The 24,263-nt window shown below is 38.6% G+C and overlaps 1 protein-coding gene across 3 annotated transcripts in view; it reads left to right on the top strand.

The window, feature by feature from the left end:
- Positions 1 to 23,243, top strand: part of LOC131048073 (citrate synthase, mitochondrial) — a 190,428-nt gene extending 167,185 nt beyond the window's left edge. For all 3 annotated transcript variants that reach the window (XM_057981928.1, XM_057981927.1, XM_057981929.1), the window contains 6 exons: positions 21,012 to 21,113; positions 21,410 to 21,517; positions 21,676 to 21,726; positions 22,215 to 22,288; positions 22,595 to 22,646; positions 22,731 to 23,243. In XM_057981928.1, coding sequence (XP_057837911.1) covers positions 21,012 to 21,113; positions 21,410 to 21,517; positions 21,676 to 21,726; positions 22,215 to 22,288; positions 22,595 to 22,646; positions 22,731 to 22,826 — 483 coding nt within the window. In that variant the 3' untranslated portion in view covers positions 22,827 to 23,243. The remainder of the gene's footprint in view (positions 1 to 21,011; positions 21,114 to 21,409; positions 21,518 to 21,675; positions 21,727 to 22,214; positions 22,289 to 22,594; positions 22,647 to 22,730) is intronic.
- The last annotated feature ends 1,020 nt before the right edge of the window (positions 23,244 to 24,263 follow it).

Consider the following 24,263-nt stretch of genomic DNA (forward strand, 5'->3'; position numbering starts at 1 on the left):
CAAGATTTGGAAGTAATGTTGCAAAGGGTGGTTAACCATATTAATATTTATGCTTTGTGGTGCATATTTAAATTTTTAATATTCATTGCCTCATAATTACTAGTCAGATAGGGACTCACACATTCATTTACATAGCTCTTGCAATGTCTAAAGACTGAAATGGTGAAAGGTTAATCTTTTGGGACATTTAAACTGACTTATTATTGTGGCTTTTGAACTTGTCAAACCGTCTAAATTTGGTGTGTAAATAATGTGAAGACAAAATATGAAATCATATTGTGTCACATAATATTAGTTAATTTGGGTTAGTCAAACTACTGAGTACATGTGATTTTTTTGCCTGTAATTGTGGTAAGTTTTTGAAATAATTTGGTGTTGAGTTTTCCTGTGTCACTTGGCTAGACTTTTGACTCATAGTTACTCTTGAATTTTGCAAGTAATAATTGAGTTTCAAATTTATGATCTTGGTATTTTAGTGCACAAATAGAAAGCTTGTTAGAGTCGCTCAAGGATTCAAGCTCCTAGGATCACCTATAAAACCAAAATATCCTTGTACAAGAGAGAAAAGCAAGATCATAACTTTTCTAATAATAGCCACAAAATAATATTAGATCAATAGTGATTAATGAATGTGCATATGCATATCTAAAATCATATGAGACCTTGCTTATATAGACAAGGTTGAGAGGTAGGTCAAACCGGGATGATGACAAATGTCTTAATCCTATGTCATATGACAACTAGGTGATAAGATCGCATCTCTACTAGAGATTTCTAGAAATATTCATAGCTCACTAAGTAAATTTAACACGTGAACATGTGTGAATAGGATCTAACTAATGAGTCGTTGGATAATGTGCCTTGCTCATATTACGAAGAGGGAAAATGGATAGAAAATATCCTTGTTAACACAAACACCTCCCTTTAAGTGCAACTTAGGTGAAATGGTAATTGCTTGATTGATTAATGAAAACAAAGTTACATATAGGCAAATACAAGAGGGATTTCATGCCGCTCAACCCATCGCCAAGTAGAGCGCGTCGATTCAGGTACATCGTCGCGGCGATAGAGTACTTAACAAAGTGGGTCGAGGCACGAGCTCTCCCAGACAACTCAGCAATCAGCACGACAAAGTTTATCTATGAACAGATCATCACCCGATATGGAATTCCTATCTAGCTGACGAGCGATCTGGGGGGCCACTTCGTAAACCACATCATCCGACTGCTAACCACAGAGTTAAAAATTTTCCACTCCCTGTCAAGCCCCTATTACCCTCGAGCGAACGGGCAAGCCGAGGCAACCAATAAAATAATAGTGTCTGTCATTTATAAGTTGTGTGGGGTCGAAAAAGATGATTGGGAGGAACGACTACCATCAGTACTTTGGGCCTACCGAACAACCTATAAAGTGACTACCGGGGCAAACCCCTTTTTAGTTGATGTACGGATAAGAAGCCGTGGTGCCGGTGGAGTTCATGGTGCCGAGTCTTCGGATTGCCATCGAGAATCGGCTAGGTGACATGGAAAGCCTAAGTGAAAGCTTGTACGCCTTGAACAAGTTGGACAAATGGTGAATGATAGCACAATGGGCCACAAAGGTGGCCTAGCAAAGACGGAAGCTTTGGCACGACAAGCATATTAGGCGAATGAGATTTGCTCCGGGGCAATTAGTGTTGAAATTCAATGGGCGGAACGAAATCAAACCCGGAAAATTTAAAGTACAATGGCTAGGTCCCTTCAAGGTGTGCTAAGTCAATGCTAATGGAGCAATTAAATTGTGGACACTCGACGGGAAGGAGGTGCCAGACGCCATAAATGGGTCGAAACTAAAATTGTATCACGAGAGCCACTCAAAGGAACCCACCGAATGAGCGAGTTAAGAAACAAGGCCATACGGACAAAAAATTTATTAAAAAAAATAAAAAAATAAAAAAACAAAAAAAAATATAAAAAAAAGCACAACCGTACAATCGTACTGGAAAAAGGCCAAAAGAGACCGTACTATATACCGCACAACTGTATGACCAACATAGCATAAAAACGAAGTAAATCACCATCGTATGGGTGAACACCGTACACCAGGCAAGATAGCAGAAATTGTTCCGTACGGTTGAGGGAAAGCGACCGTACAACAGAAAAGAGGTTGGCAAGGTTGGCAATTAACGGCCGTATGATGAGCAGGAGACAACCACGCACACCGTACACCGTACCAGGCACATCGTATGTTGTACACCGTACGACGGGGCACGTAAAAAATGCCATCCTACGATACATTGGCGGGAAGGGAAAACAAGAAAGTGGCACGTGCAAGGAGATTAAAGAGCAATAAAATCAGATTAAAGTAATTAATCTGGGTTCAATGGACATAAACAGGAATAAGGCGGATTGGAGAAAACGGTTGCAACCGTTAGAAGAAAAGTTACAGGGAGGGAGAAGAATCGCTGAATCAAGTAAGGACACAGGCAAGAGAGTTCTGCCATCAAGTGTGCGTGTTGTAGGTAGCCTGGGGATGAGAAGCACTCAGAAAGGCAAGAAACATCGTACGAAGACCCAGTCGGTGAAGGAGAAGGAAGAGGTAACAGTGGACAATATCGTGTTTGAGGGTCTTAATGGACTAGATTGCAGGAATTGGTGGACGAACACATCTCATAACGACCCAATAAAGAAAAATCTCCGCTAGGCACAGGTACATTGGGCTGTACAAATGCCAGTTTTTTGTATAAAAGATTTTGAGGTAGTTTTGTGTGCCATGATTGGCACCTATGATAGACACGACCGCCCATCCGTCTTCGAATAGCAACACCAGCGGATAACTATTTCCTTCACGGCAAGCAAGTTCACAAGGGTTTTTGGGATACCTGTAGTGAAGGGAAAAAAAATTGATACTTCGCAGAAAATCACTTGAGACGTCCGTGCGACCTTGCTACAGTTGATGGTGCGGGATAACCTTACACAAGCAGAAAAGGATAGCCTCAAAAATGCTGGTAAGGGAAGGGGGGTCAAGAAATCATTTTTGGTGAAGGGAGTATGGAGATGCTTGTTGTCCGTGGTGAAGAGTCGCCTTCCAGGTGCCAGTCGTGCGTCTGATATAGCTATTGCACAAATTGTCTTAATGAATGGGCTGCACAATGGAGTGGTGTACAATTGGGCATCATTGTTGGCGGATAGGATGGAGGAATTCATGACCCTCGTATAAGAAATTCTACATGCCACATCACGCCATCGGGCTATTTCTTGATGCAGTTCGCACGCAGATTACCCCAGGCTCACAACCATTGGAGCCACAGGGTCGTGTTTCACCTGACCAACTGCCTATATTTTACTGGTCACATTTGGATGTCTTGACACACGTCGTTGAAGCACGTTTGGGCAGGAAACGGAAGAAGCCCACCATGTGAGAAACGAAGTCGGAGAGGGAGGAGTCTGACGCAAATGAAGAGGATGCTGATAGTGGCAAGGAGGAATCGCCCGACACCTCCCAGTTGAGCGGAGAGAGTTTCCGGTTGGCAGGTAGAGGGGGTGACCAGTTGCCGGATGAGGAGATAATGGAATAGTTGGGCGTTGAAGGATCCTCACTAGTAAGCACTGCTCCAGCATCGAATCCGGCTAGGGTCCAGTTTACACCAGCACGCCTACCAGTGACTTTCCAGTCAGCGGTGCCACGTTCATTGGGGACAGTTAGTACAGTCACCATCGTGCCAGTACTTGGTTTTGGGCAATCTTGGGTGACGATCATTGTGACACCACCGAGGGCCGAGACCACACCAGGGGGTAAACAACTATTAAAACTTGCTAAAATTTGATGGATGCCTCCAAGGAGAAATGCGAACTTCTAGAAGAAAGCATTAAAACTTCCTAAATTTATTTCCTTGTGTGACAAGCAAGAGAATAAGATAAAGCTTCTAGAAGTCTCCAAGAAAATTATAAAACAAGGTTTTATTTCATTTAAGACTTCAGTATTTGCCTGGGAAGGAGAAGTTCGAACTTCTAGAAGAAGGCAAAGGGGTTTGAATTTCCTAAACATAGAATAAAACAATAAAGCTTCTAGAAGCAACTCAAGAAGCTATAAAGACAAGGTTTTAACAGCACTTCTCTTTGCCAAATCAAAGAAGCGAGTTTGAATCTCTCCAAGAGAGATCAAAGGAAGCAGCTTTCAAGCATAAAGATTATCAGATTCATGCCAAAATCTGATCATATTATCGGATTACCTTAACAAAAGTAAAGCAAATTCAAGGATTTGAAGAAAAATTTGAATTCTTTAGAGGAAGCAGCTCCAAAATCCAATTAGATTATCAAATTTTCTGAAGAATTTGGATGAGAAATAAAGCAAATCAAGGGTTTGAAGGAAATAAGTTCGATACTCTCTTCAAGTTCGCCATTGATAACATTTTGAAGGTGTAAATTCTGCCTTGATACTCCCCAAAACTCGCCTTAAGGGATAAAAGCAAGACCAAGGGTTTGAAAGAGGCATTCAAGAAATGCAGCATATTCTCCAAATTTGCCATTAACAACAGATTGAAGGTTTGATGACAAGACAATAAAGCTCTTTATATCTTATCATACTCAGAAAGATTCACCATTGTTCATCCTTGGATCTGCTTCTTGATACTCCCCAAAACTCGCCTTAAGGGATAAAAGCAAGACCGAGGGTTTGAAAGAGGCATTCAAGAAATGCAGCATATTCTCCAAATTTGCCATTAACAACAGATTGAAGGTTTGATGACAAGACAATAAAGCTCTTTATATCTTATCATACTCAGAAAGATTCACCATTGTTCATCCTTGGATCTGCTTAAGGAAAGAAAGATCAATCAAATCTGCACATGGACTTCTTAAAAATCTTCCAAATCTGCACTACACCTTGTCCAGAAGATTATCAAATCTGCCTTTGATGAGAAAACAAGACAAATTGGAGGAAGATACAATCAAAAACTCATCCAAAATCATCATACACAGCAGATTGAGGGTTTGCTAAAGATAGAGCTTTCATAAATTCGCCTTGTTTTCCATAAAGAAAGAAAAACTTCTGACAGATTCCTTGATCCTCTTCCAAGTAAACAATAACGAAATTGTCTATCCAAGGATTTGGAAGCAAATGAAATTATCCAACTGCTGCTATAATGATCAGCAATGTCGAAGATAACAGACTTTGCTAAATATCCTAAGTTTTGATCATTTCCAAACCTGCCGTAGAAGAAGGTTGTTCAAATTTGATGCACAACCCTGTCTTAAGCCTATAAACTCCGCCATGGAGATGAGAAATAGAGCGTTTCCAAGGGTTCGTAAATTAAGCAAAATTGTTTAAACTATTATCCAAAGCAGCAATCAAAGAAAGTTAAAAGATTGGAGGTTCGCTCGACACAAAGAAAAGTATGAACAAATTTAAGATTGTGTCCAAGCACAAAACTTGTCCAAGGATGTAGAAGGTTCGCCATATCATGTTCAAGGGAAGAAAAAAATAAGTTCGAACTGAAACCTGTCCAAAGCTTGTTAATTCCGCCAAAGAAGATAACATTCAAAGATGAAGTGTGTTTCACAGAACATTCAAGACATGATTCAGGTTCGCCTAGGGTTGGATAAATAAAGCATCGCACGAAGATGGTATAAACTTTGCCAAAAAGATGTGACATAAAAACAAACTGTCTGTTCCATCTTGAAATTCACCATGGACAGCAAACACAACTACTCCCAAAATTCACTAAGTACAAAAAAAAATAGTCCAAGACACATGATTGTCCGAGCTCACCAAGACATGATGGATAAAGATTCACCTAAAGATGATTGTCCAAAATTCCTTCCAAGAATCGATCCAAGACAATCCAAGACATGAATTGTCAAGACGAACAAGATCAAAAGACAAGGAGACACAATTGTCCAAACTTTTCGAATCCTAAGACATGATGAAATTTATTAATATTATATTTTCCTAAGTTAAATTATTAATGCTCAATCATGTAATATATTGTAATTATAGTTTCTTGTTAGAAACTTTCTATTTTGTAATTCCTTGTAATTCTTTATAATGATCTTCATGATCATTCGTAAATACAACAATCATTTTTTAACCAATTACCTCTCGGTAATATGGTATCAAAGCTGGTTACAAAATCATTGTTTTCTTCGGATCTCCTCGGCACGTCTCGACTTGGTTTCAAACCCCTGACGCGATCAACATTCTGCGTTTGTCACGTTTAGAACAAGGTTTTTTTTGGTTGCGTTTTGTTTTGGGTAGCGCGATTTTAACCAGTATTTCTTCTGCACTTGTCGCGATTTTTTTCTGCCCTAAATCGTGCACAATTTGCACTTTGCGGCTCGCGTCTTTCTGCAACTTGACGCGACGTGATTTCGCATCTTTCTGGTTGGCCGCAATCACTAGTTTTTTTTTGTGCGTGTCCTGCATTTCCTTTAGTGCGACGATTTTCTAAGGTTTCTTCCGTTACCCACCTCTGCATTCTCAGAACCACATTTTGCCTGGGTGAGTTTTTTTTTTGTGACGGCCCGACATTTTTTGTTCATGGGTGTTGTTTTCTGCACACAGATAGGGTTTCTCTTTGCAATCTCTTATTTGATCTGGTTCGTTCATGGCCGCTAGGGCCTCTGCAATTTTCGACTAGGGTTTTGACCCTTCTGTTCAATTCGAAATTTTATTTTGGTTGCAGATTCTTGGTGGGTTTTTCGAAACCTCAACTATGTCATCGTCTGATTTTTTTGGGTGCATCGTTTTTCGTGCCTCAATTTTTGAGCCATTAGATTTGAATTTTGATTTCAGATTCCTTGTGGGTTTTTCGAGTGCTCTTCTGGGTCTTCGTTGGATTTTTTTGGGTCAGTTGGATTTTTTTTCTCGAAATCCGTGTTAGTTGTACTCGTACTTCAAAGTTTTCGAAATATGTACTTGATTTTGCCTTTATGTTAGACTCACTCCTTTAAGGTATTTTGATTTTTTGTGCATTGGGAAACATGCAAGATGGTGTCATTGACCAACTTGATGTTGGAAGGCAGTCAGCGATTCAATGGCAAAAATTATAACACTTGGAAGCAGCGCATGTTAACTATTTTTGAATATCGCCGCCTAGATCTTGTCTTGGGAAAAGAATCTCGTCCTTTTGCAGCTACACCCGATCAAGACAAATTTGATGACCGCAATAGGGAAGCTGTCATACGTCTTAAGCTCTCTGTCACAGATGACCAGTTACCTTAGATTCCTTCTAGCAAGTCAGCCTCAAAAATTTGGAAGCATCTAAAGGAGTTGCATGAAACATCCGACAAAAGTCGAGCGTTCTTCTTGAAGAACCAGTTGTTCTCCATCATGATGGATGAACGCATATCCTTACAGGAGCATCTCACGAAGATTCAGGAGCATCTCATGAATGTTGATTTGAAATTTCCAGAGTTGTGCATCAAACTTTTGCAACTAGATCGCTAGAAACAACAGTTTGGTAGCGGTGCCACTTTGTCCTTCTCAGAGCAAGCATTTGTAGCCAAATCCTGTCACAAGGATAAAGGCAAATCTCAGTTCTTCTAGTCATCTCAGCAGAAGGGCTCCAATCAATCACAAGAAGGTTCGAAGAAGAAGGTTCAATGCAATTATTGCCACAAATATGGCCATATGATTAGGGATTGTCGCAATCGGATAGCTTCCGAACAACGAAAGTAAGGAGGGTCTCAGCCTAAAGCCAATGTCTCTGAGCACACAGAGTAGAAAGAGTCTGCCTTTTACGCCTTCATGGCTAAAAGACCTGCAGACCACGCGAAATCTTCTGCTTGGTATATTGATTCTAGTGCTTCTCGACATTTCAGTCGCAGGCATGATTGGTTTATAGAATTCACTCCCTATACTGATTCAGTTATTTTTGGAGGAGGTGAGGAGTATACAGTTGTCGGCAAGGGCAACGTTCAGATACAGTCTGGTGGGAGGAATCTCATATTCCTCAATGTGTACTACGTTCCTGGCATGGAACTGAACCTTCTCTTTGTGAGTCAGATTATGCGGTATTCTCCTCAGCTTGATGTCGTCTTCAATGCACATAAGTGTTCGATTGTTGATCGTGCGACACGCACTACACTTCCTATCGGTATTGAGGATCGTGGTCTTTACAGACTTGTGGATACAAGTGATTCTCTTGAGCATGCCTTCGCAGCAAAATCATCCTTTATCACCCGTCTATGGCATCAACGATATGATCACTTGAACATTCATTACCTTGCTCAACTTGTTCCAGAAGATTTAGTACATGGCCTACCTGATATTCAAACTCAAAATCAGCGAGTTTGTGAAGCTTGTCAGGCTGGGAAGCAGCACAGGACACCGTTCAAGGTGTTAAGTTTAGTGATCAAGATAGATAGACAAAGAATTCACACAATTGCGCAGTGTATATCTTGGGAAAATCTTCCTCTTGAAGGTTAAAACCCCAACAATTAATTCTCAGATTATATTTATTGAATATAGATGCTTATTACAAGATTGCTTCACTCTTTGAAGCTTATAGATAGATCAAGTCACTCTAGACTGAAGGAGATGTAATTTGAACTAGTGTAGGATGCACGAACAATGCTTGCCTTTGCCAATCAAATCAGCTATGTGTGAAGGAATATCCACTGTAGGCAATCCACGGACTGTAGATGAATGTGCACGGCTGAAGATGAATGCACACGGGTTGCTTGCACAGTATAATGCACGACTTGCTAATAATATACTCTGATTTTCTTGATGATCGTCACAGTATTCGAACTGCAGATAGACTGAGAATGCACGGGCTGGGAGTCACAAGACACAAACAATATTTAATGGCAGAATGATATAGCAGTCACTGAGAATGAATCTAAGATAAACGCAACACTTCATATATCCATTTGTTACCAAATGAGGGAGAGCACTTAACATAGATACAAGAGCGATGCCTTTTCACCAATAGTCGGCCACTTTACAAAGAGACGTGACTTAAACCAAGCGTGGTGGGATATGAAGATAATCGGTTTGACTTAACCAATGCATGATAATAATTAATATTAACGGTTTGAAATAAACTGCTTCAAGTATACGGACTTATGATTGTCTAAGGCGGATAGGCCAATTAGACAATCATACTTGCTATCCTGGCCATGCAAGGAGTCCGACCAAAGCTATTGACATTAACACAAGGATGGTGACTCATGGCGATCATCTAAGGTACTACAGCTGGTCCACGTTGATGTATGTGGTCCAATGAATACTCCTTATGTTACTGGGTGCAGGTATTTCTTACTTTTTGTTGATGACTACAGTCGTAAGATGTGGGTGTACTTTCTTAGACAGAAATCAGATGTGTTTCCTGTATTTGAGAAATTTAAGGCCTTGGTAGAAAAAGAGTCTGGTTGTTCTATAATTACTCTTAGGTCTGATAATGGGGAGGGGAGTTTTGTTCTACTACTTTCTCCACTTTTTGTGATACACATGGCATAAAACATTAGTTAACAACACCCTACACCCCTCAGCAAAACGGCATTGTAGAATGTCGCAACCGCACCATTACAGAAATGGCTAGGTCTATGTTGGAACACATAAATGTTCCTAAGAAGTATTGGGCAGAAGCAATGTTTACTGCAGTATATCTCCTTAGTAGGTCTCTGTGATGTCCCCTTCTAGTTGACATCTGTCAGCTTGGTAGATTAGTCTATCACTGACCCTCGTAGGCTAATAGGATTGAATAGAGGGTCCTTTGAGGGATGTAGCTTCTCCAATGGATAGAGTTTTGTAGGGTTGGCTTTCGTTTGGCATCATTTGGACTCTGTATGCTCAACTTACTATTTATAGTAAGTCAGGATTTGATAGAGAGGGACCCTTGCTAATTGTAGTAAGGTGTTTGGTCATGTGTAGCTTCATCTGCTTAGTCCCCAGTTCAAACGACGCTCAGTGTTATTGAGTAATTATGGAGATATTAATGTTTATTTGGTCAAAATAAACATTAATGATTTTAAAGGATCATATTATAAAGTTATAATGTAAGTTTATTTCATAACTTACTTGAGGGTCAAATCATCATTAAAGGGGGCAAATTAAATGATTAATTATTGGGCGCCAACTCCAAAGTATTAAATGAAGTTTTTAAAGTGCACATGTTATATCTATTGAAATTTATTAAATGCAATTTAATAGCTTCATGAGAAATCGTATTTTCTTGGAAAAAAATATATAAGGCTTTTGGAGAAAAGGTGAAGGGATTATGGATGAATGCATTTGTAAATTGGTGGAGTTTATGAGAAGAAGAAACCAGGGTTTCGACTTCAGCCATTGGAGAGCGGAAATTCTTCAATTGTGCAACCATGTGAGGGAGTGCGATATCTCCTGAATTTGGTCTCCAGGGAGGGCTTCATTCAGAAGCTCAGTTTGTATGAGTTGGTAAAGTTTTGAAGGGGTTTTCTCTGTCAACAATTATCTACTTTTTGCAGATCAGATTCCAACCTTGGGCAAGGGAATTTCCATCAGTATTTTGGGGAGTTATTTTTAAATCAATTGCAGGTCGTACTGATGCAGGGTCGTACATGCTTCTGGGGTTCGAATTAATACCTGCAGGCTGTCAAAATTTTTGGTTTGCTGCAGAAGGTGGCGCTAGGGTGCTAGGAAAAAAAAGTGTCAATTGCTGGTCAATTAGCAGCACTTTCAGACTGGTGCGGATTTATGATGCGGGCCGGACCATAGCAGCAGGAGCATAATTGTTGGTCAAATTCCAAGCTGTGGGGAGTTATTAAGTTCTGGTATGTTTGAAAAGATTGAGTTAGCAAATACTGGGAAATAGAATAAATTTTTTTAATCTGCTGTAAGCCAACATACTGGTGTGAATTCTGCTAAGTTGTACTGAATGTTTGAAAGCAAATAAGGAAATGGCTTGCTGTTTATATATTGTTGCATATTGACTTTCATGCTCTAATTGTTTTTTGAGCAAATACTTACAAGAAACCCCTGGAAAGAACTTTACTCTTTTGTTTTGAAGTTGTAAAACAAGGGGGTTACTAAATTGAGAAACTAGGGTTTCTACAGTCTCCCACTCATGTTGTTAAGGGGAAGACTCCTGATGAAGCATGGACTGGTTGTAAACCCAGGATCAGCCATCTAAAAGTTTTTGGCTCTCTTGCATATGTTTGGATTCCATATGCCAAGCGCTCTAAGTTGGATTCCAAGAGTCAGAAGCTTATGTTTACAGGATACAGTGACAACCATAAGGCTTATCGGCTGATTGATGTAGACACTGGTCATCTCATCTTCAGTCACAATGTTGTCTTTGATGAAGATCGAGGACCATTTCAACTTTCGTCGTCTAAGCAGAATTATGAGGATCAGCCTTTGAAGGCTTCTTATTTAGGTGTTCGTCTTCCATTTGGTTCACCTGATGGGAGGGATGATGCAGATTCTGTATTTGATGATGCACTACCTGAATTTCCTCCGGATGATGCTAATCTTGCACATGCTCCAGATCCTCTTGCACCTCTAGTTCCATTTATTCCTCCTCCATCTGATGTTGGCACATCCACTCTCTGGCTTAAGTGGTGGGCTAAGACAATCAGTGATCTTCGTCCTGATGAGCTCATTGAGGGTAGATCTTCCAAAAATAAGGGTAAGGAGCAAAATACAGTTAACTTTGCTCTCATTGCCAACATTCATAGCATTAATGAGCCTCAGATCTATACAGAGGCAAAAGGGATTCCAAAGTGGGAACATGCAATGGATGCAGAATACGAGAGCCTTTTGAAGAACAACACTTGGGTTCTCTCTGATCTTCCTCCAGGGAACAAACCCATTAGCTACAAATGGGTCTATAAGGTCAAGTATCATGCAGATGGTACCTTAGACAAATACAAGGCCAGAATAGTTGCTCGAGGATTCACACAGCAGGAGGGCATTGATTATGAGGAGACATTTGCTCCTACTGCCAAGATGAGTACCATTCGTCTTCTTCTCGCTATTGCAGCTCAGTTTGGATGGAAAGTCCATCAGATGGATGTTAAGAGTGCCTTCCTCAACAGTGAGTTGCAGGAAGAAGTCTACATGACGTAGCCTCCCAGTTTCAAGGTTGCCGACAAAGAACATCAAGTATGTAGACTCGTTAAAGCACTCTATGGACTTAAACAGGCTTCTCGAGCGTGGTATATTAAAATTGATCAGTACTTGGTTGCTCATGGTTTTTAGTGTTGTCCTTCTAATAGTAATCTGTATATCAAACACTCTGGTGATGATATTCTCTTTCTTGTTGTCTATGTGGATGACTTGATCATTACTAGCAGTTCAACACATTTGATTGTAGAAATCAAATAGGATTTGTGCGAGGATTTTGATATGACAGATTTGAGGCTTTTCCATTATTGTCTAGGTGTTGAGGTTTGGCACACTGATCATAGCATTTTTTATTTCTCAGTCTAAGTATGCCAAGAACTTTGCTTGACAGGTTTCAAATGCAGGATTGCAAACCTGCTTCCACACCTATGGAGACAGGATTGAAGTTGTCAGCCAAGTCTAATTCTCCTCCTGTAGATGAATCACAATTCAGGCAACTAGTGGAGAGTCTCATCTATCTTACAACTACTAGACCTGATCTCAGTTTTCGAGTGAGCTACATTTCACGCTTCATGACAGCCCCCAAGGCTGATCATTGGGTAGCAGAGAAGCGTGTGCTGCATTATGTGAAAGGCACCTCTAATTATGGACTTCTTTGCACTAGAAGTCACGATCTTAGACTTAGTGGTTTCACAGATTCAGATTGGGTAGGTTTAGGTGATGACAGGAAGTCAACCTCTAGATGTGTTCAGTTTGGGATCTGGTGCAGTCACCTGGCCTAGTAAAAAATAGCAAGCAATGGCTCTCTCCTCGACAGAAGCAAAGTATCAAGGAGCAATTAAGGCAGCATGTGAGGCAGTTTGGCTTCGTCGGATGCTTGCGGATATGCAGATATCTCAAGCAGGTCCGACTCCCTTGTTCTGTGATAATCAGCGAGTGCTCAAACTTGCCAAAGATCTTGTCTTCCATGAAAGAACCAAACACGTGGAAACTCACTATCATTTCATTAGAAAGCTTGTTGAAGACGGTTCTGTTCAGTTGCTGTATGTTCCAACATCACAGCAGACAATAGATATTCTCACCAAGTCACTCAATCCAGATAAGTTTGTCAAATTTAGGGGGCAGCTTGGTGTTGTTGATAGATTGAGCATTAAGGGAGTGTATTAATATTATATTTTCCTAAGTTAATTATTAATGCTCAATTATGTAATATATTGTAACTTTAGTTTCTTGTTTGAAACTTTCTATTTTGTAATTCCTTGTAATTCTTTATAATGATATTCATGATCATTGGTAAATACAACAATCATTTTTTAACCAATTACCTTGGTAATAAAATTGTCCAAACCCTTGCTAGTTTATTCCAATTATCCATGGCATTAATGGAATATGTGAAGATACCTAGCCAGAGACCTGAAATTTGAGGACAAATTTGTCATGCCAGGAGGATAAGATTCCGATCACAATTCACATGAAATCAGACCAGCAAATTAGAAGATAATTTTATTTTCCAAAATTTTCAAAATTATTATTTTCAACACTTGAGGAAATTTTCAAAATTCAAAATTTCTAGAAAGTTCTAGAAGACTCTTGGATAAAATCAAATTTTTGAGAGAAGAAATAAAACTTTCCATTTTTGAAAGATTAAAACACAAAAAACAATAAAACAATAAAAAATTATTTAAAAATCAATAAATAAATAAAAAAAATAAAACAAATCAAAAACTTTTAAATTTAAGAACCCTAAACTTTATATATTTTCAACCAATTCACTTTCACAATTCATTATTCAGGTTGAAAATTTTGGAGAGCTCCAAAGAGAAGTTTTCTCTTAAAGTTCTCAAGAATTGTCCAGAAGTTAAAATTTCTAAGTGTTAGAGGCCAAGAAATTTGGAACTTTCTTTGATTTTAGGATAGATTTTCAAAATCAAAGGTAAATTTTAGTCATAAAGAGGATTCAAAACCTCAAATTGACTGAATTTTTGTTATGTCCCCTCTCAATGATGTGCTTTCAGTGGTCCATTGGTCTATTCCAGAGACCCGTAGGCTATGTGGAATGGAGAATTAGGGTTTCAAACGTTGGTGAAGCGAGAACTTACTGTTTTTAGTAAGTTAGGGGTTGGCTGTTTGGATGATGTTGTCTTATTGAGCTTTCCATGCTCTGTCCCTGGGTGTGAAGATCATGCTTTTGGAGGAATAATTCTTGACTTACTATTTTTAGTAAGTGGCAGTTTGGAGCATTTCTATTTTTAGCAGTGGACAGGGTCCTGATCCTGCAGCAGTTCTATGGTCTTCTTTACTCCGCTTCATCCTGGTTTTGTTGATGATCAGTATGGGAGTCATAAATGATTTAATTAAATATTATTTCCTTGTCTAAGGTTTAATATTTAAATATTTGTATTTACTGATTAAATGTCTTGAGGATGACTTAGGGAAAAATAATTATCTGATATCAATGTGTTATTTCCTAAGTCAAATGGTGTATTATTTGGTGGCAATTTGGAAGGATAAAACATCTCTTGTTTTATAATTTTTATATTGCAAAAAAACGTCACCAAAGGCAAAGTTCGAACTTTGCCTAGGAAGAAGTGAAGTGGGTGCCATGGTGGGAGGAGACTTGAAATGAAATAAAGGAGTTTGAGTTGAGTTTGGGTGCCATTTGCATTTGAATTTGGGGGAGCTTGGAATTATAAATATGAGCCTTGGGCTCTCATTTTGGCATCTTGAAAAATTGCATCGTTATGTTGCCGGATTGGCGTATGAACTTTGAAGCTTCAGAGTGCAACTCCCTAGTGTTACCAGTTTCGTACTTGAGATATAGTACCTAGCTGTGTGGTGTATTCTATGACATTTTCAATGCATATTTCAGTATTTTCAAAGTGTGGTGTGATTTTTGGAGTTGCTAGTTTCCCTGTGGCTGAAGCAAGTTTTCAATCATACCTCCCTGCCTGAGCGACTAATCATTTTGGGTACTGGCTCAAACCTTCTTTTTGCTGTTGGCAATATATCTTGTAAGTTTACAGCACCATATTCTGAGTTTTAGATTTTATATTTCAAATCGAGATATCCTAGCTAGGTGTGGGTTTTGGTGAGTGCATTCGGATGCGTGCAAGGTGTTTTGGAGTGAATTGAGGGAGATTTGAGTGAGATATGAGCAATTTAGTGAGTTTATGGCTTGCTGGTTATGCATTTCCAGCCTGTTGTTTTTGTGTTGAATTAGTTTGATGATCATTATCTCTTGTGTTCAAGCAATATACTTCTACTCTCACTTTCCTCTCTATTGTAAGGTTAAGTAGTAGTACTACTAACCGTTCTAGATTGTAATCTTCATATCCTGCTGAAAAGTGGAAGAGGCTGGCTCGCCGCCTATATCTGATATTTTGTAATTCAGTCCTCCCGTTGCATAAGCAGTTGAGTGATATTGGTTGTAATGATCCTCCCGCTGCATAAGCGGTTGAGTTGAGTAGTTTTGTAATTTAGTCCTACCGCTGAAATATTGCGCTAGAGTGATTTGTGTTTGAAGTGTTGTTCTCTTGGCTGGTTTACCGCCAAGTTCCTTGTTTTCTCGATGGATAAGCAGAAGGGGCTGGCTTTCCGCCTGTTATTGTATTTCAGCAATTCAGCAGTTTATCTATAACTATCCCTTGCTACTGTATGCTCTCACCCTCCCAGTTTGGGCTCTCGGTGATCAGAAAGTGTAGGGTTCCTTCTAGTTGTTTAGTTTTCATCATTCTAACCCTAACGGGTGATTGGTGTTTGTGATATTGCTCTGAAAAAAAATAAAAAAATTAGTGGGAATATTACAATTTTCACATCCTCCTGTCTTAATTTTTATCAATTTCTTGGCCAAACCCTTCACTTTCAATATGCTTTTTCAAAAAATTTAACCCTTTTTCAGGCTGAAAGTGAAAATTTTAGAAAGGAGAATTAAAAATCAGAATTAAATTCTGGAAATAATATTAAGTTTCATATGTTTTACAGATAGCAATGAAGTTTGCCAGCAAGGGAGTACAACAGGAATCTAAAATCAAATCCAAATGGAAGAATATCACCGACACAGATCTCGAGCATGTTGATATGGACGAGTTCAAGAGAAGGATGTATGAATATGATGGACACATTCCTACACCGATTGATCGCAAGATGATGCAGAATGGAATTGTCCAAGCAGCTGGATTTCCACCAGCCAAGGAATGTATTGAATTGATAGTCGAATTTGCTCTGCACTATAAAGCACAGTCGAGAGAAATTATTGCACCAGATGGAAGAGTCTTGGCTAATCTTTCAGAACTGTCCATGTAAGAGACCTTTGGCATACCGAAGCACAATAAAACTACCTATAAGAGTAAGGAGCAAGCTCAGAAGGTTTATGATAGTCAGTCTGAACTTTGTGCTGCGAATGTGAATAAGTTTTGGTTGGAAAAGAAGAGACCTCAAGGAAAAGTACCAAAATATTTGCTGCGTTCATTCTTCAAAGAAGAATATGGAGATCTCATCTTACTGCTGAATCAAATAATGATCAGCTCTAAGGGTCAATTGTTCCAAACATGGATGTATTATTTCATGGACGAGATCACTGCAGGAACCAAGTTGTTCAACTGGTCGCCTATAATCAATGACAATCTTCATGAGCAGTTGACCAGCTTGGATAGTACGAAGGCATTCCACATGAGTTCATACATAATCTATCTATTGGGTGCAACCTACAAGTATTTAGGATTGATCTTAAGGGCATAGTAGGGAATGGTGAGAATGAATTTAAGTCATATGATTGTTATCCTCAGTTGCAGCTTAAGGATAAGAGTTTCTGAACCCATGATGCATTCCTGATGTACGTCACCAGAACGCTGCACGGAGGCAATCACAACCGACTTTCTCATGAATCTAAAAGTTTGATCAATAGATATGGACCCTGGTTTATCCAGTTTCTTAAATTCACTTATATCAGAATACAAGGTTTCACTAGCCATCCTTACCGATTGCCAATCTACCCAACCAACAGGATGGTCTTGCTAGAAGTTCTTAAACAATTGGAGACATGTCAAAGTTTTAAAAGATCAATGCAGAAGGCAATTGTATCATTTCCATTTTTTAGTGGAAATATGGAAGAATCTTGTTCAGCACAGGCAGTTGAAAGTGTCAGGCTAGAGATGCAGTGGTACCCTTTTACCTACTACCAATCCAGAGGTAATTTTGATCTGCACCATAACATCGGATAAACAAAGGAAGAAAGATTCAAACATATAGTGGATATATAAGACTATTGGGCAAATGCGGAAAATGAATTTGATATCAAAAAAAGAATGTGTTCCAGGCTGTTAGTAAATTTCATCTGGATGACCGGACCTTTCCTTGTACTCGATCAGCTGGAAGATGATGGAGAACATACTCAGCCCGACTTTGATGAGCATGCACCCCTTTCTCATATCAAGTGGTCTAAGCTAGATCATGCAGACTTAACCATCCTAATGAAACCAGTCATGAAATATACCAGGTGGTGGGTTGGTCAGCAATGTCAAAGGTTGAATAAGAAAAATGTAACTTTGACTTATAATTTGATGGGAATAGTAGAAGGATATTCTTCAAATGAAGAAGCAACACAGAATGCCAGACCAAGCAAAAATGCCAAAAGGAAGGGAAAGGCAATTGAAATTGAAGAACCTGTTCAGAAAAGGCAGAGGATAGAACCATCTCATTCTGCCATATCAAGGAATGAGAAATACATAGTAAATATTGATGAATCATTGGTTGAAATAGAAATTCCTTCTTCAGTTCATGAGGAAAATGTAGAATTAGTCCATCAGGAAGATGAACAGCCACCATCTCTTACTGGCACAAAAATCTTGGAATCAGAGCATGACACAGATATTGAAGAGGAAGAGTTCCAAGAAGGGATAATTTCTGCTCTTCGGGGAATTGCATGCGACCAAGAAACAAAAGATGACCAAGAAGCGAAGGCGTTGAGCAGCCTACTGTTCCTGCATGGTCGAGGGAAAGATAAAAAAATGAACACACAAGTAGTGGAAGAGCCAGAAGAGGATGACATGGCTGATTTCTTAGCCAGATTAGAACAAACTGTTGTGAAGAAGCCGGCTAAAAGATTTTCTACCATCCAAAGAGATGAGACAGGCAATTGTACAGTACAGATTGCAGTGCCTAAAGTAGCCAAGGCAAAAGAGGACATTGGTCCACACGAGTATGAAATTACCACCTTTGACTTGCGACCAACTACAAAGGCCCAAGCAAAGGAAGATTTGGACAATTCAGTCACATACATAAAGGCGCAGCTAGATGAAGAAACAAAGAAGAAGCAAGAATACAAGAAAGAAGTGGAACGTCTAAGAGATTATATTCGACACTTGACTACCAATCCACTCAATCAAGCAAATCCAGAGACTCCTACTTTTGGATTCACAATAGGTGGTCAAAGGTTTTGAGGAAGATGCAGTAACAACCAGAGAAACTAGAGATTGGATATAAAGTATAAAAGAAGCAACAGCCAAGTTCATAGAAGGGATCACATCAACATATGATCAAACTTCTTTGCTTTCTAGGATTGAGACTTTGGCAGAAATATCGGTTGATTTCCAAGATGTCCAAGATAGAATCATTCCATCCCTTAGAGAGCTGAGAGGAATCTCATCTCAAGATTTGGTCAATCAAGAGATAATTGAAGCAGGGACTGCTTATGATTTCCACAATTGGCTCTGGAGACTGGTTGCACAGAATGAGATCTTGGAGAAGGTGAAAGTTGATGCTGATAAAATAGAGGAGCGGATAAGGGCCATTCGGGATAAGACTTGCCTTATAGTTGCAGAAGTACTTGAGAAAGAAACAATCTGAGAGAGGGATATGCAGTTGTCGAATCTGAAGATCGAAATACAGGACATTTGCTTTGCCATCTCAGGATTGATCTTGAAGAGCCACCTAGCTAAAATATCAAATCTCCTTCCCATCAGGGATGCCTTTCAGAAGCAGCAAGTAGACTGGGAATTCACCTTTGCTCTTTGTGCAAATGACTTAGAAGGATTCGAATTCAAGGTCAACCTATTGCCACTTGTTACAATGAAGGAAGTAAACCGAATTGTGTCCAAGTTCAATGAATATAAAAAAAAAGGGATACAATCCTAAAAAATAGCATCTTGCGACACTTGTCTCCTTTGTAATTGATCTTTGATATTATTTTGAGAAATTCTAATTAGGGTTGTGTTGTTTATGATCTTAACCATTGATCTTAAATCAATCTCGGTCATTTATTTTTCTTTCAAAACTCTATATAAACCCCTCATTCTCTCATTTCATTGTTGTGGAGAGCTTTATGAGATTGTTGCACAAAGCTATTTGAGTAATAAAATATTCATTATCAATATTGTTTTGAAATCTTTTTATTGCTAAATGGTTGCATGGTTACATACTCTCTTCAACAATTAGATTAGATTTGCTTAAGTAATTTGTTTTCAAGTTGTTAGATGAATGATAGATCTGATAGTATCGATTGGTGAAATCTTGCTCATACTTTTGTTGGATGGATGATTTCCTTTCAATGTGCAAAGTTAGTCTGAGCTATTTTAATATGGATGTTTAACTTCTACTTGGAATAATATTGTTCAATTGTTGGTATTCTTCCTAGGTGTGAAAACCTTAGAAGATTGCACCTGCTTTGTGTAGTTGTCTGAGTGTGGCGAAACAGAGCGTCGTTACCGGTTTCACCCAGTCATTACTGTCTCTTGAGTTCATAGGAATAGCTTAGAAGTAGTATAGAATCCCTAAATCTTCATCCTTTTTATCTTTTTTGAAGTCCTAAATCGAAAATCCAAAAACATAGAGCATAAATTGTTAAATCTGCCTAAGTTCAACCTGTGAATGATTTGAGTTTGCACGTAAGTCCCCCTTGAGATTTTCAGCACACACTACCCAAGCAGCTATCCCACTAAAGTCGTTCATTCGCACATATAGACCTTGGAGCCGCCTTGTGGTTTTTCTCGCAATCTTGGCACAAGTAGTGATTTTGTTCAGGAGAGGATAGAGTTTCCTTGTGGTATTTTATTCTAAGTGTTTGGTATATGATAAAACGTACACCAACAGGACCTCAGGATCATCACTTGTCCTTTGAATAGACCTGTTCAAAGTAAGATTCCGTTTTACTCAGGATGTATTTACCTATCATTTCCATGGAGTACACCATGATTACATTGAACATTTCTCTCTTCAGGAGCGATCCCATAATATGGTATACAGTTCTGTGTTTGTAAATTTTAGTAATTGATATTTGAAGCTGCACTTTTCTGTCTCAATTTAGTTCATATATTAGAAGTGGTTTTGTTTCTCATAATAAATAGAATTGTATTATATGAACTTACTATATTTAGTGTAAGATTCATTTCAAGGAGAGGATACATATTGTCCTACTAGACTAAAAGGTCTTTAATGGCATGTAACTTAGTTATTACTCATTGTCAACTGCTCTTGGATCAGGTTCGATCCATCAATGCCTCTCTTTTCACCCTTGCTCTCCATGCAGAAACACCCTCTTCATGTGAAACTCCCTCTCTGAAACTCTCTGATCACTTGAATCCTCTGGGATATTCTAATCTGAATACATCTTGGAGAAGCGAAGGCCATAGAATTGTAGGGGAACTCGTGATAGTAGGGCCCCAGTCAAGCCCCTACCGTCTTAGCTCTACCACCTTAGTCCTACCCCCTTAGAAAGAGTAGGGCTAAGGGGGTAGGGCGTGTGAATATCCATATTTAGTAATTTACATGTTCAGTGGTATTTTAATTTAATGTTATGGTTGCTCTTTGAAGTTAATGGCCTTGGAAGGTCATATTGCTCATAGGGGAATAATTATCTTGTACTTAACTTTGACTTCTGAGTGACTATTCTTTATAATACTTTTGAGACAAGAATATGATTATCAGAGGTTTACACTGTTTTTAACAGACATGTTTCTTAGAGGTGCTCATTATTTTCATTTTTGGTGCAGGAAGTCCTGCGCTGGATTAAATCTGTTGTTGCAGAAATTGGTACAGATGTTAGTAATGATCAGCTTAAGGAGTATGTTTGGAAGACATTAAAAGGTGGACAGGTATGAAACTTATGATCTTTTAAATGGGTATTATTAGAGTCTATTTCTGGGGTGGATCTGGAGTCCACGTGGATTGTCAGGCTGTTTTAATAATATTTTTGAAGACCAGTGAAGAGTCATCAGTTAATGAGAATTCGGTAATTCATATTTAAGTTTTTAACACATTATAACATACATCCCCTGCTTTTGTTATTCGTAACATTGAAGACTACTGCATGGTTATTTTCAGACTGTGCTTGTTGTTTTTGTTATTTCTGTTATTACTCTTCATTATCCTCCTGGAACTTTATTTACAGGTTGTTCCTGGTTTTGGACATGGAGTCCTACGTAAAACTGATCCAAGATATACATGTCAAAGGGAATTTGCGTTAAAGCACATGCCTGATGATCCCTTGTTTAAGCTGGTTCATTTTTGTACCCCTGAACTCTATGCATGCCTTTCCTATTCCCTTGTCTTGAACTTGCATGTTGAAAAAATGTCTATCTTTCTTCTTTTAAAGAATAAGTTAAAACTTTTTTTTTCTTTTGTATTTTTTTTAATTGTTCTAAATGGATTATGCAGGTTTCAAAACTGTTTGAGGTTGTTCCACCAATTCTCACAGAACTAGGGAAGGTAGGTGTCTCTTCGTAAGTAGGTTTATCATTTGATGTTTGCTTGTGTTTGACGGATTTTGTCAATCATTAGGTTATGCTATTCTCAGTGCAGAATGCCGATTTCAATTGGATATATGTTTTTACTGGGAAATTTTAATGCTCTCATACACAACTTATATTGAAACCTGCAGTCTTTCAAGTTTCCTTGCTTGTTGCACTCATCAGGGGACATCTATAGTGAGCGGAATTAAATAGTGCACTTCTGAAAAATGGAATTTGAACTGGTTATCTTAATTTATATATCACATCTTGTATAGTGTACCTCTGATGCCACAGCAAACATTCTTAAGGGTGACAGAGAAATTGTTTTTTGATAAAATATTGTAGGCTGGCTGCCTGACGTTCATATTTACAAATTTTTCATAACGGAAATAGAACTCTTTTTTGAAGTTGAGGCCATGCCTATATTTTAGATGTATTCCTCACAAGTTGTTGGAAATTTTATAGGTGAAGAATCCGTGGCCTAATGTTGATGCACATAGTGGGGTGTTGCTAAATCACTTTGGCTTATCAGAGGACAGGTCATAATTATTTGTTGATTTTAATTTAGATTTCATGCTTTGGATGCTGGATGCTACTAGAGCTATGCACTACAAGATATTCATATCTTTGCAGCAAATGAGTTTCATGCTAGAGTTATTATGCCTTCGTTTAGTTTATTAAATTATTTAACATACAGTGCACTAGTTTACAATATGACTTGTGCACTAGTTTACAATATGACTTTCATCTGAATTATAGAATTTGTTTTGATAACTTTTCTGTGGATTTGTTTTGCATATATTATGATTAATTTGAATTATAGTTGCTGACATGTTGTTTTGCAGATTCTTTACTGTCCTTTTTGGGGTATCCCGAGCTCTGGGCACCTTATCACAGGTATCTGTTGGGTATAACTTTCATGTTACTGTACTATGAGGTATTAACTGTAACTATATTTATAACATGAATAATGGTTTGCAGCTTATATGGGATCGTGCTCTTGGATTACCTCTTGAGAGGCCAAAAAGTGTAACAATGGAGGTACTCGAGAATATCTGTAAGAAGAATTCTGCATGAGCAGGTGCTTTTAGATGCTCCAAGTGCAAGAGGCATCTAGACAAATTACTGCGTAGGAAATTTCCCCGTGCCAGAAAAAACATTGAAATAAAAACTGGCATTTGTTTTGCAAACAGTTTTGGCATGTGTTGGCACTGTCATGGTGGAACATCTTGTCAATTTGTAATAATTTCCGAGTCGGTGTAGAGTTGTCCCTGATGACGAGGCCTTGTTTCAATCATCATGGTTGTTTTGTCACATAAATTCCATGACCGAAATATAATGAGGGAGAAATCAAAATTATCATATTTTGGTGTATTTGTCCCCAGCAATGTGGGATGCTATATTACAATGCGATAACTTGAAAAGAATTCCACCTTTTGTTTGTAAAAAATTAGTGGCCTAGATCTGTTATAAAAAAGAACCATCTCGCAGAAATTGTGTGTTGCATGTGCCTGCTAGGGTATTTAGATCCATTTTAAATTTCAAAGGGCAACTTTTACATGGAGAGATTAAGATTGAAAACAATGCATTGCTAATGACAGCTAGTTTGCATAATCAGTTATCAGACTTGTGTCTTGAGTTCACTGAAACAGAAATAAAAGCTTTGTTCATCGTACAGAAATGTACTTCCATTGAATTGTAGGTCAATCGTTCAAGATTGCAGAAAAGGCATTTAGAATTTGGTATTTCTGAAACACCCGTGTTTTGCATTTCCAATAGTAAAATATAGCATATTATGCATATTTATTGATTGAAAATACTTTGAACCCTTAACTGATCAACTTAACCATATCAGTATGCATTCATATATAAGCAATGCAATTAACTAATCTTCAGGACATTTTAACATTTAACATTTTAATTCTTGCTCTCAAAGGAGCAGGGTGAAAAGCAATGACCAGTACGGATGCAAAATGAGCACCTTCCATTGGCATGCTGGGGCCCACTGCACTTAGCTGTAAGCCCTAATCCTCTTTTATCTTTTAACTTGGCCGTGAAAACCATGATGTTATTAAGGCTGATCAATACGTCCCCATCAACGACATAATGATGCAGAGCAGGGGAAGGTACCAAAAACACACTAAAAACAAGTTTACAACTCAACACAATAACTACCCAAACATGAAGATCTTTCTCCCAACTCACCTAACAGCCTTGAGCCCTTAAGGCATAGGTCACATGGCACCTTTTTGGGTTATGGTTTCAAACACTTGTCTCACTGTCATAGCTGACTTCATAGGGTTTGTAACAACTTATTTAGCCCAATCAAACAAGGGTTCCAGACTTTTAGACACCTAACTCCAATAGTTCCTTTACAACCTAGTAACCAGCTTGTAGCCCTTGATTGCTGCTAAACCGGGCATAACTTCTAGTGTCTGTCTGATATCAACCAAAGGGCATTAGTTTTGAATACCCTTTTAGGCCCTCACGACATATTCCAACCTTGCCTAGAGG

Source organism: Cryptomeria japonica, chromosome 6 (genome assembly GCF_030272615.1).
Source record: "Cryptomeria japonica chromosome 6, Sugi_1.0, whole genome shotgun sequence".
In the NCBI taxonomy this organism is placed as follows: Eukaryota; Viridiplantae; Streptophyta; class Pinopsida; order Cupressales; family Cupressaceae; genus Cryptomeria; species Cryptomeria japonica.